This window comes from Anser anser, assembly GCF_964211835.1.
Source record: "Anser anser genome assembly, chromosome: 2".
NCBI lineage: Eukaryota > Metazoa > Chordata > Aves > Anseriformes > Anatidae > Anser > Anser anser.
In genome coordinates this window covers 148660721-148673515 of record NC_139721.1, presented here as the reverse complement: position 1 = coordinate 148673515, position 12795 = coordinate 148660721, and the positions used below count along the sequence as shown (strand labels likewise).

At 46.5% G+C, this 12795-nt stretch overlaps 1 protein-coding gene across 3 annotated transcripts in view; it reads right to left on the bottom strand.

Moving 5' to 3' along the window:
- The window catches only part of CCNY (cyclin Y), a 126428-nt gene extending 115557 nt beyond the window's left edge, over positions 1–10871 (bottom strand). The window contains exon 1 of one of the 3 annotated variants that reach the window (XM_083827359.1): positions 10374–10871. In XM_083827359.1, the coding sequence (XP_083683485.1) occupies positions 10374–10527 (154 nt within the window). In that variant the 5' untranslated portion in view covers positions 10528–10871. Of the gene's footprint in view, positions 1–9790; positions 10300–10373 lie in introns of those variants that run through there. The other 2 variants (XM_083827361.1, XM_083827360.1) reach the window with 2 other exon arrangements.
- Positions 10872–12795: the final 1924 nt, after the last annotated feature.

The following is a 12795-nucleotide window of genomic DNA, read 5'->3' as shown; positions in this document are numbered from 1 at the left end:
GGTAGGAACTAGGAATGCACAGCAAATGTTAAAATGCAAACATGACAAAATATAAAGCAGGGTTTTGAAATTCACACTGAAATTTCTGATGTCATCTTGGAATCATCACATAACCCCTGCCCTAGAATACACTGTCTGTATTGTTCACTTCTCGTAGCTCAAAAAGCACAGCAGAACAGAAGGGGTCAAATAAAAGGCAATGAGATTAGAGGCAGGAACTTGGGTATGTTTGGGGTAAAAAAAAATGCTGAGCTGCAAAGCACTGGCAGGAGGCAAGTAATGCAGACTGTCAGAGATGTACAAAAAAGGGGATGGGGGAAGGCAGAAAAATCAGAGTCTCATTAAAGTTACAAGGATGGAGGAGGGCAGTATTTGAAAGGAAATTTTTCTCTTTCAGATCAAAGCTTGTTTAAGATTATACCAGCAACGTGATAAAAAAAATAACATTTTACTTTTTAAATGGTATTTACCAGAAGATTTGTTGAATACAAATATCTCAGGTATAAATAATTCACTAAGGAACACCAAAAAGAGTTAGAAAAAAAAGAACAAGTGAAAAAAAAGCCTGCTACCTACCCCTAGTTTATATTTCCAAAGAAGCCACGAAGGCCAGCCCTCACAGCTCACAGACAGCCCAAAGACAAAGCCGGTGCTGGGCTCACACCACCCAGCTCCCCAGCTGCCCCCAGCCCCCAGGGACAGGGGAACGGAGCCAGCAGCGAGCTGCCCGGACCTGGTCAGCACAACTTCTTCCCACCTTCTCGTACCGTACCTCCCGGGGCTGTGACTTCAGCCAGGCACCGCACCTCGCTGCGTCCTCAGCAATCGCCCTGTAGAAGCCAGTATCGATGTGCATTTTGTTCTAGAATTGTTCCATTTAAGTTCAGGTTCTCACGTAGTAACATAATGCTTCAGTGTTTGGGTTACATCAACTGTGATTCAACCACTTGTTATAAAAATAACTGTTTACTATAATATTTTTCAACGTGACTTGAGGTTGAAAGCTTACTTTTCACAAAACATTCGCTTCCAGTTAAATTTAGCTTGGCAGCGTCCCTTTCACTCAAATATCCATTTTGCCGAGTGGAAACGCGTTGCTAGACGTGGAATTTACATCACTGCTTAAATAAAGAATTGTAAATTTTTTTGTTTGTTTTAGCTTTCCAAGGCGGTGTTGGTTTGTTTTCTTCCCCAAAACAACCAGTTAGAGCTCTCCTTCTGCACACTATTTTTACCACAGATCGGATCTCCAGGACCACTTCAGTTAAAGGCATCCTCCTCTTACCTTAACCCCAGAAAAAGTACACAGTAAAACAACAATTTCTTCCTATGCGTGACACAGGGAGGATAGCTGTGCATCATCGCTGCAGTACAGCAGACACTTAGCATCGCAAATGAATTATTCTAAAAGGAAAGAGGACATTTAGCTGCAGGCAACACGGTTTGAAAGCTTAAAATCTAACTGCATTTCCAAACCGCTCACCCCCTTTCAACCTCCATTGACTGAATAAAATGCACATGGATTTCTGTCAGGTAGGAAGAGCCACAACAAAAAGCCTGGAGAAGGAAGCGCTACCGAGAGCTACGCGGTCACAGGGGGCATTCAGGTGGGGTGGCCACACGGCCTACGGCAGAGACACGCCAAAGATCTCATCACTCACTCCTCATGATGGATTTTATCTTGATGTCCGTTTTAACGTGTGACTTTCGAATCTGCTGCATCAAACCACGTAGGAAGAAATACCAAAATACCCATCGGAAGAAAGCTCCTCTATCTTGGTTGCAGAATCTCTTTTCAGGAAACATTCATTTCAAATGTACATAAATCTGTGATTGATTACTATTTAATAGTCAGTAACAGCAGTTGTCCAGGTACATGGTTTGAATTCCTATGTCGAGAGGCTAATTGCACTACCTATTTTAATGGCAATAATAGGAGAGAGTACCAAATTCAAGTCAGATCATTCTCAACAAACTTCGTGAGCCTGGAGATCCCGTAACTTTAAGGCCCTGCCTACAGCTGTAGTTGAAACTGCGTGAGCAATTAGAAATAAAATCCTTGCTGATAGGATCTGAAACTGTTTGTTTTTTCCCCTCTCTAAGTACACAGCAGAATAATGCTCTGAATGACTAGGCAAAACATTCTGCAGTAACCAGACTCGCCCTTCTGAATTTATCTCTGCTGATTTCAGTTATATAGCTTCATAAATTTAATTAATAAAATGAAAATCAGTCTGCTCCAAAATCCTCCAAAATAAAAAGCAAACAGAACAAATAGATAACAGAACAGGTGATAAATGTCCTGACTCATAGCAGGTGCGATATATCCCCTGGACACACCAGAGGCTGCAATCCTACAGCAGTAAAATAACCAACCGTCTAGAAATCTAAATTTATATGACAATTATCTGTATGTTCCTCATCATAACACTTCTTTTCCTTCTAACCTGTATGTCGCACTGGTTATTTTAACAGCTTTCTTTGAGGAGGAGGAGGAAGTGGGGGCTGTCAGACATCAGAGACTACAGCTTACTGAATGTCAATGGTACACGGGATGGTGTAACACACGGACAAGTTTTTTCAAGCTAGAGAAACAGACAGGATCTAAAATTCTGACCATCAGCCCAAGAGCCGCTAGCTCTAATCCCTTTCAGATTCTGAGAGACCTTCTTCAAGGCCTTTACACAACTTGCATCATTTCAGAGGCTACCACGAGTGGCTGAGAGATGTAATCAGTGCTTGTAAAGCTCCCTGACCGCAGCCTGCGAGCTCCTTGCTCCCAAAGCAGGTAAGCGTGTCCTGTCTTGGTCAGGACCAGGTACAACTCCCAAACTTTGGATCTTCAAGTATAGCAAATCTCCTGCCCTAGGAAGGGCAGAAAAGAGGACAAAGAAACCACAGTATACTTAGGTAGGAAATGGTAATACTGATGAAGACCAAGAAGAACTCCAAGCACAGAAGCGTAACTCCTGCCAGTCATTGCACATACACAGCCTCACACGCTCTTGTGACTTCTAAATTACCCTCTCCCTACGAAGTTCAGACACAAACAGATGTAGGGCAGTATTTCAGAACATCTTTGCTGATCACGTATAACTTCTTCCTCATGCAGTATTACTTCCAGTATCTGAAAGTAACGCATTCTTTCCAGGAACAAAGAGGGTAATAAGTATTCGGTAAGACGTCATAACACCACAACGCGGCAACGAAAAGGCAGCCCTTCTCGGAATACCTGTGTGCAGGGATAAACTGTGTACCAGAAACAGCTTTAAACATGCTAATAATCTGCTAGTTCTGCTCCAAAACTAGAGTAGGATCCCTGTACGACCAGCTTCACACCTTCATTTAGTAACAACGCCCCTTATGCATGACATTTGGGGTAGCCTGACTTTATAAAAACGTGACTAGCCATTCAGACTTGGATTCAGGAATAGAAACTCATCAACCCCCACCTTTAATGAAATACCAATGCTGCAAAGAAAAGGAGCTTTCAAAATTTCAACACAACCTCGTATTGATTTCTATACTGTTGAAAGTAAATCTTCTCACTTTCAACCTGGCATCTTTGGGATCTCAGCCACAGGTGTGTAGGAATCATTTCTGCAGACAAAGAAACTAACAAGCAAATAGCCTGAGCTCAAAGTTTTGGTGTTTTGTTTGTTTTTATTTTTGGTTTTTAAGTAAAGCTGGGTGGTGTTATTTTTCAGGGAAGATTATGAATGAGTAATTGAAGGCTGACTTCTGCAAAGAGAATGATACCACAGAGATACCAGTGCAGACACTCTTCCCCTGAAGAAGCACAGTGGAGAAGAGTGTGGCAAGTATTACGCGAGGTGAAACACAACTCACTTTTAGTCTTAGTATTAGCTCTACTCCATAAACTTGCCTTAGCATTCACATATTACAGTTTTCTGTAGCATTTTTACTCTAACAAAGACAGTAGTAAAGTGCCACTCAGTAACAAAACATTGCTTTTACCGAAGCTTTGTTCATCACAAGCTATAGGCAAGAGGGCAATTCTGCAGTGCAACCTGCATCTATGATGGGATCGTAAAGGTGTTTCAGTAAGACTGTCACATTACCGCACTTCACAGAAACAGCACCCCTTTGCAAAGAAATAACGAGAAGTAAAGAACATCAGTTACTGGGAAATGTAAATCCAGGCGACCTAAGAAACTTGCCTTAGCTGAATGATGGTTGCTCTTATAAATCCTTTAGAGTTTGCAGGCCTGGAATGTTAAATTGTGATGAGAAAGGAAAGAGAAAAAAGGGGGGGGGGGGGGGGGGAGAGAGAAGAACAATAAGAAAAAGGATTTCAAGCAAATTCTCCAACCAGCTTTCATTAATAATTTCTCATTAATACCCCAACAACAGCCCGTTGGCTGGTTTCAATACTAGCCAAGGACCAGTCTTCAGGACACTGCTGCTGCTGTTCTTTCCCCAGTTCGGGCTAGGGAACACTCTGAGTTTTAATTAATTCTCCCAGATAAAATACAAGGGCTGATGATGCTCAAACCCAACTGGCTGGGGGAGTTAGGATGGCACATATGGTCTACAGAGTGACGTAGTTTAAGTTGAGCTAAACAAATCCATCTCTGAATTTTGGTCAACTTCTGCAAGTTTCATCTTGAGAAACATGAAAATATCCCAACAGCTCATTTCGGCAATTCTGGAGTATTTGCTTTCAAAGTTGGACTGTAAGGAGACAAAACTGCTGCAGAAGATACACAGGAACTGGTAACCACTCCAGTGAAGGAAATACCTAAGCCTACTGCTAGGTATATTTTGTCTAAATAACAAATTGCTAACTTTTAAAAGTTTATTAGCATTTACAGTCACTTCATATAGATTTCAAAGGTTTCTGGAACATAGATATTCTGCAGGACAAAATAAAACAGGTCACCCCGTATGTCAGAATGCACATAGAAAACTAATGGGATTTAAGAAACTCTGGTCGTCCAAGTTCAAAGGAAAAGTAAAGAAGCTAAGTGATTCAATTCACTTCTACATAGCGAGCTCAGAGGAAGGCTGTTCAGCATTTATACTGCCAGTTTGTAAAATGTATTTCATATGCATGCAAAGATATACAAGGAAGGTATTTAGGCTATGCCTGATCTGCAGCTGGCCAGCAAAACAAGAACCACTACGGCTGTGCTGGGTACTCTCTTAGTTGCCTTCCAAGCTCATGACTCACTGCAGACAGCAGGGAGCGAGTGGTACTCACAGAAAGGTGCGAGAGACACCCAGCAAACACGTACCCAGCATCTCACGCGGTTCAGAAAGCGGCATCCCACCACCATATGCGGGTGCCAAACTTGCAGGATTGCTTTTTGGACAAAGAAGGCAGATCTGGAGCAAGGCCTGAAGATGCTGCACGCCCTCTGAGCCTGAAAGAACTTCATGAAGCACACAAGATCAGGTAAAACAGCTATAACCACAAAGCGGAGAGGTTTGCTCTGTTTTTTAATCCATTATTCCTACTGCACGTAAAATCTAAGGAAAAAACCTACCAGAAAACACGGTAGTCCTTCACATTTTCAGAGACCTATAATTTTAAATCATGTCATTCCACTTCAAGTACCAATTTACTCAGCCAAGACTGTTGATCTCGTGTAACTCACTTTCAAAGGAAGTCTTCATCAGATGGCAGTGCACTAATAAAATTAGTTAGCAGTAAGTTCAAATGCGATTAGCCTTAGCATGCGTGCATCTGAAACCTTCTACTGCTAAATATCAAAATACTCACTTCATAAGAGGTGTAAATTAACTGATTTGATGTGAATGATGTAAAAGTGAGGTTTTAGGAAGGGTTTATACAACATGATGGTGCCTCTGAGGAGCAGGGAACACGCCAGCAAACAGATGAGGCTGACAGTGAAGTACAAAAGAAAGCTGTGAGGTATGCATCACATGCAGTGTGCAGTATAGGAAGAAGCTTGGTGAGGTAGGACCACATCAGGTTCTTTTTAATTTTTTTGAACGTACAAGGTTGCTGTGGTACTCCAATGCATGACCTCTGACAAATGCTTAGGAGCACAATGCAAACGACAGCATTGAAAAGCATACGGACACCACTGTGCAAGCATTCTGGCCAAAGGAGAAAGAACATTATTGAAAGAGACTCTCATGTAAACCACACTATTTGTTCTGGGAAAAAAAAAAAAAAAGGGCTATCCTGTTATGATCCAGATGTTAGCAGGAACGTCCGTGTAAAACACAGATTATTATATCCTTAATTTGCTTCAGAAGTGCTTGTATCTTCACTGCTGTGAATGTAAGTCATTTCCTTCACAACATGCAACCCATCATTCCCTAGCTCTTGAAGACAGAGATATACAAATACTAACAAATCTCAATTCAGGGATTCCCACATGCTATTTTCAAGAGGGTGGGGAAAAATAAATAAAAGAACAAAAAAGGGCTTTAAAAAAAAACAGTCCAGTCTTAGGAGTCTGTGCATTATAGAGCAAAAAAATTAACAGGACTGGCACATGATGAAAAGGGCTGAAGAGGTTTATCTGTGATGCCCAGTTGCAGAGGATGACATTATCTGAGCTAGCAATGAAAAACGACCTAGTGACATTAACAGGAGTTTACACAGAGGAAAAAAAATATCATAGGTTGGTTTTTGGGGGGGAGAAGGAAGGAAGAGACGGGGGAGGGTGTAATCATTAAGGACAATCTTCCCTTCCAATGGCCTAGGAACTCTCCATCTAGTCTCCTTTTGCCCAATTTAACCATATATGAGGTAGAGCAGCTTCGCTTCGCGCCATCTTACCTGCAGTAAGATATCCCGTGTCCCCTCCCTACAGCCCCCTACTTGAGGAGCTTAGTGTGGAAATCATGCCCCCAGCAGGGAAATCACGCCTGAGAGCCCTCTTTTCCAGCTCAGCTTTTGCACGAGACAGGGCAGCAGCGGGTCTGGCAGGGCGAGCTGCTGGGGTACAGAACCAAGCGCAGCCTGCACCGCAGCCCTCTAGCTAGCCGGGATTTAAACACACAGCCGAGCCGCTTCCATGGCTTGCACATACAGACGTTTACACACAAATAGGATACAGAACCTGAAATGTCAAGGCTTCTACTGCTTCTGCTTACTGCTGTCATCAACACTTGTAAAGCAACGTCCTGTTGGCTAAAGGACTGAGCTAGGAATCTGCAAGGCTTGAAGCTACTGCCAGAATTTTCTTGAAGTAGATTTTTAAATGTGAAGCACTGGAAAATGTCGAAGCTCCCCCTCAGCAATAATCATCAAACAGAGCAGGTAGCCAAGGAAGGGTAACCTCTGAACTGTACGTTACCATCATCTTCTTGCTCTGTCTCCAAAAAGAAAAGTCAAAATCTGCTGGGTGGTCTTCACTATCATGAGCCTGTACCAAAAAAAGGCATCCTGGGGACTACACATAATTGAGAGAGTCAACTGTGCACGTGTGGAGTCTTAAAGAAGTCAGTTACCTTTAAGAAATTTTAGGACCAAAAAAAAAAACAAAAACAAAAAAAAACACCCTAAAAGAGAGAGAAATCCACCATTAGCATTCTCCGACATGTCATTTGATAAATTCCTCCCATTCTATGTTCTTTCAAAATTCCCTTCTCTTTCAGATATCACTTCATAAACAGTTGCGAAGCATTACAGAAATGGAGATTTTCTGACAAGGTACCACCGCCACAGAGATAATATCTTGCTATAAAACCCAGTCCTAAGGAAACAGAACTCCTCCAACCATTCTTTGAAAAGCTGCTACTGGATTGGGTTGCATCATATGAGACGATTTAAAGGCATGATCTTGAAGGCAGATTTGACAAATGTTTCTTTACAAGGCATTTAACACTGGCAAACTTCAAACAGTTCCACTTCCACCAGTACTAACAGTTCCACTTAAATCATTGTTGGAGCTGGGTCACTCCTCCCTCTTCTTCCCCTCTCCCTCTGATACTGCCAGGAACAGGGTCCGCAACAAGGAAAACCACACATCTCTTAAAATCTTAGAAACGGCCCACAAGTGATTTAAAGGCTTTAAAAGTTCCTGTTCTATTCATGCAGCTTTACCCACTCAAAAAAAAGAAAAAAGTGTCACGACTTTCGCTGAACATGAGCATGAAGGGAACTTCCACGTGAACCAAGTTAACTCAGCCGCTGCATGTCACGACCGCTCAGCTCCTGGAAGCAGCGCTCGCAGAGCCGGGGCTCGCCAGAGACGTGAATTTGCACTTCTTGTGCCTGGCAGCCTCTGGCACTGGCACTGGGCTGGATGGAAGGGTTCTCATTTGAAGAGCAGCAAGAAAACTAAATATGAAGTAAAAGTGTCAGAAACGTTTTCATTCAGTGCATCAGTCGCTATCATCACTTGCTTAAAAAAAAAGTACATTTGGCAAACACTAGCAATTCGAGAAACTCCTGGAAATAGTTCACGATCTGTGGTAATATCAAGGAATCAGCACCCAGCATTTTCTCTGCATGACACAGATAAGCAGGCTATTGTTCTTCCCTTGTTCAAATATCTTCATGCAATTGTAAAATGATAAAAAAAAATCATTATAGCTCCCTATTAAGCAATTTTTTTTCACCCCTGTGACTCGTCTGTAAACATGCGTGTGCCGTACAACTTCAAGCAACTTGACCACAAAAATGTAACAGGTAGTCGAACAAGAAATAAAATCTCAGAATCACAGTATCACCTTCCTACCCTTAGCAATCAGCCTGCCACCTCTAAAAGACCTGCAGCGAGGATGACTCCAGGGTAGCAGCTCTGCAACAAAGCACGCTCCAAAGAGCTGTTTTACCCAGCTATCATCTCCAGTTGTTTCATGTCTACGGACATTTACTGACCACCAGTCTCCTCAGTGACATCTTATTTTGTGGCCCCTACCCATAAAGGGCAGCAAGATTAGAGCAAGGCACAAAAACGAAACTCATAATTGTTTGGTCTTTTCAAGAATCAGACAGCTTGCCCATTTGAAAACACGGCATTTCACCAACAGCAGCCTTAGACAAATAGCAAAAACACACACAAAAAAACAAACAACAACAACAAAAAAACATTTAAAAATTATTAATACAAATGTAACTTGTTAGAACACTAAAAATCCAACCCCAGGATTGAAACATACCACGGTTTAAAGGGAGACAAAGCAGACATGTGCCTTGATCCAACAAACAAACCAACCAACACAGATTGTTTCTTGATATAATTACTAAGATACAGAAAGTTATCTGCATTATATGCTCATTTTAGCAAGCACACATGCCCTTACTATTTTAACCTGTGCCCTTCTTCCATCCATGGGAAACAACCAACAAAAAAAAAACCTTCAAGAACAAGGCACAAAGCCCACACTCATCCATTCATCTGACCAAAAACTTTACTGCAGGATCTGTTGCTGTAGATATAGAGATGCACACTGCTACGCTGGACAACGCTGCTGCTGGAAGAATTAATCATTCATAGATCAACAATTGGTTCTTTCATTTCCCTGACTGTCTCAGACCAGACCATTATGTATTTTTTTCCACCTACTGATCCTATTACACTCCGATTTTTCAGCTGCGTGCAGCGAAGACATCTGAAAAACATTCATATTTCCAGGATTAAATTCCAGAATTCAGAGAAATGGCCTTAACCAGAGAGGGAATCCATCTGCTACCAGGCACTTCGTAACTTCACCGGTGCCAAGAACTGACCTAACACAAAACCGTAATAAAATCACCACCACGTAAGCTACGAAAAAATAAAAAACAAAACCCTGGAAGGCGAAGTGAGGCGCGCCACAGTCACTCCTCCTGGCTCCCTACCAAAAGCACTGCATGTGAACTGCTCCGGGACGCCGCTGACCTTCCCCCAGGTGAAGCTGTGGGGACGAACGGTGCGGGCACCCAGAGCCCGAGCGGCCTGTGCGGGTTAACCCGCGCCTGCGAGTTCGGCTGGGCTCTGCGGGGCCGGAGGCGCAGCCCCTCGGGCCGGGGCTCCTCAGGGCACGGCTGAGGGGAAAGGGGGCGAAGCGACGCGCGGGCGAGCCCAGCAGCCGCGCCTCATCGCGACAGCACCGCGGGCAGGAAGAGTCACGGCGGCAGCGCGGAGGTCACTTCTCCTTGCCTTCGCTGCTGCCTCACCGGCTCTGCCCCGCGGCTTCTGCCCGCGGCCGGCGATATGCGCGACAGGCCCGTCCCAGCGCGGCCCAGCCCAGGCGACCCCCAGCACCCCCGCCGAGGTGCCGCAGGGCTCGGGCAGCGCACCCCGGCACCACACGGCCGGGGCTGGGACGCGGGGACACCGCGGGGGCTCCGCGCCCGGGCAGGGCGAGGGGAAGGGAGCGGGGGGGGGGGGGGGGGGGGGGGAGCGGAGCCCCCCGGGGTTTCGCCGCCCGGCCGCCCTCACCGTCGATGTTCTCCCGGTCGCTGATGTGCTGCAGGTTGCAGCCCGTGTCCTCCCGGCTCAGGTCGGCCTCGGGGCGGTAGGACTCCAGCCGGGAGTGGGCATTCCTGCGCAGCTTGGGGCTGGAGGAGACGCAGCAGGAGGTGGTGTTCCCCATCTTCTCTGCTCCAGCCGACCCCGGCCGGGGAGGAGGCGAGGGGCGGCCGGTCAGCGGGGGCGGCGGGCGGCCATGGGCGAGGAGGAGGACGACGAGGAGGAGGAGGAGGATGGGGAGAGGCGGCGGCTGCGGCGCCCTGCGGCTGCACTCGCCGGCGGATCCCGCCGCTGGGTCATCCGAGGCGGCAGCCCCGCGGCGAGGGCTGCGGCAGCTGAGGGCGAGCTAAGCGCTGCTGCGCGGCCGGGCGGCGCAGGGCCGGCCGAGGCACAGCCCCATCGCCGGGCGGCGGGGCCGCCGCGCTCCTCCTCCGCCCCCGCGGGCCCCCCTCACCCCCTCGGCACCGCGGCAGCCGCAGCGGCAGCGGCAGCACCGGCAGCAGCAGCAGCAGCCGCCCCGGGCGGCCTCCGCCAAGCGGTTCCGGTTCAAGCGGGCGGTGACGCCTCCTGCCAGGCGGGCTGCCGGGCCGGCGGCCGTGCCCGGCTCGGCGGGGGCTGAGGGGCGGCCCCCGGCCGTGCCGCCTGCCCGCTGCCAGGCGGTGCCGAGCCCCGTGTGCGTTTACGTGACGGGAAGACGAAGCACGGCGGTGGCCGAAGGGAGCGGCGGGGCGGAGGTGGCGGCTCCCGCCCGGCGTTGCACGCCCTGGGGGCCGCAGCCCCCCGTCAGCCCCGCTGTCCGCCCGCAGGCGCTGCCCGCCGGGGTCCCCTCACACCAACGGCTCCGTGTCCCCCACCAGCGGGGTGTGTCCTCGGTTCCTTCAGGAATTCAGAGCATCACAGAATCATAAAGGTTGAAAAGGTTGGAAAAGGCCTCGAAGATCATCTGGTCCAACGGTCCCCATTCTGTGAGGGCTTGGTTTTCATAGAATCACAGAACCATTAAGGTTGGAAAAGGCCTCCAAGATCATCTGGTCCAACCATCCCCCTACCACCAGTATCACCCACTAAACCATGTCCCTAAGCACCACGTCCAGCCTTTCCTTGAACACCCCCAGGGACTGTGACTCCACCACCTCCCTGGGCAACCTGTCCCAACGCCTGACTGCTCTTTCTGAGAAGAAATGTCTCCTCATTTCCAACCTAAACATCCCCTGGCACAACTTGAGGCCATTCCCTCTAGTCCTACCACTAGTTACCTGTGAGAAGAGGCCGACCCCCAGCTCCCCACTCCACTGGTGGTCATAGATGAGTGGTCAGAGGGGATGGAGAGCGTGCAACCGACTGGTGATGTGCCCCTACCATGTATTCAGAGCTTTCCCAGTCAAAATCCCTTTCTCCAGTATCAGTGTAATCCTAACGATGGAGACTCGGGATGTTTCTCATTAGTTTTGTTTTCTGATCTTTATAATCTAAGCAAATCTCATGACTACTGGAGGTCTGAGTCATGGTAGTCAAATGGTTACACTGATAATTCGATTACAGAAAGACACAACTGTGTCTTTATAAATAATGCCCCAAGTTGGATAATTACATGAAAGACTTTAAGTTTTCATACTAAATTTTTTTCAGACCCTACATTGCAAAGAAAAAATCATTTTTATTTTTCAACAAGCTTCAATGTTTATTTGATACAAATGTACTCTGGTGGGGTACAAAACAACAAAGAAAAATAACATTTTAAAAAACACGTTGAGGATGGGTTTCTGTAAATAATGTTGTGATACCCCAAAGCGGCGATGTACGTTTGTTACATTGTCCTTTTGTGTTTGAGTAATGCAAGATGAAAAATACGTTTAGTATCTTTTGTGTGTTAGTGTCTTCTGTATTCTGTAGTCTGTGTCCAAACGAAAGGAAATTAAGCACTTGCTGGTGCTCTAGCTTAGAAATATTGTCCCGTAGTAGGATGTAATGTTAATTAGCCCTTTCCACCACCACCACGTAGGTCGCTGCAACCATCAGGCGTACCCAGCTCCTCAGCTGGAGGGCTGGAGCTGCTCCCGAGCCTGCTGCCAGCCCACTCTTCTGCTCAGACCAGGACGTGGCATAAACCATGCTCACCTCGCCAGAGCCGATTAAGTCACAGATGGTCAGAAGCAGTCATCAGAAAAAAATCAAACACAACTTTGCAAGAATCAAATCTATCCTAGGATACATAAAATAGAAAAATAAAACATTAGTGAAATGTCTAGCTTAGCACACCTCACAGGAGGAGTTCGACAGGGCTAGAAAGGCTTCTGTGGAAGAAGTACTTGTTTGCCTGCCTGCCATGGCTCCCTGCCCTGCCCCGTTAAATCCTACCATCCTGTAGGAATCCAGACACTTTCCCATTTAC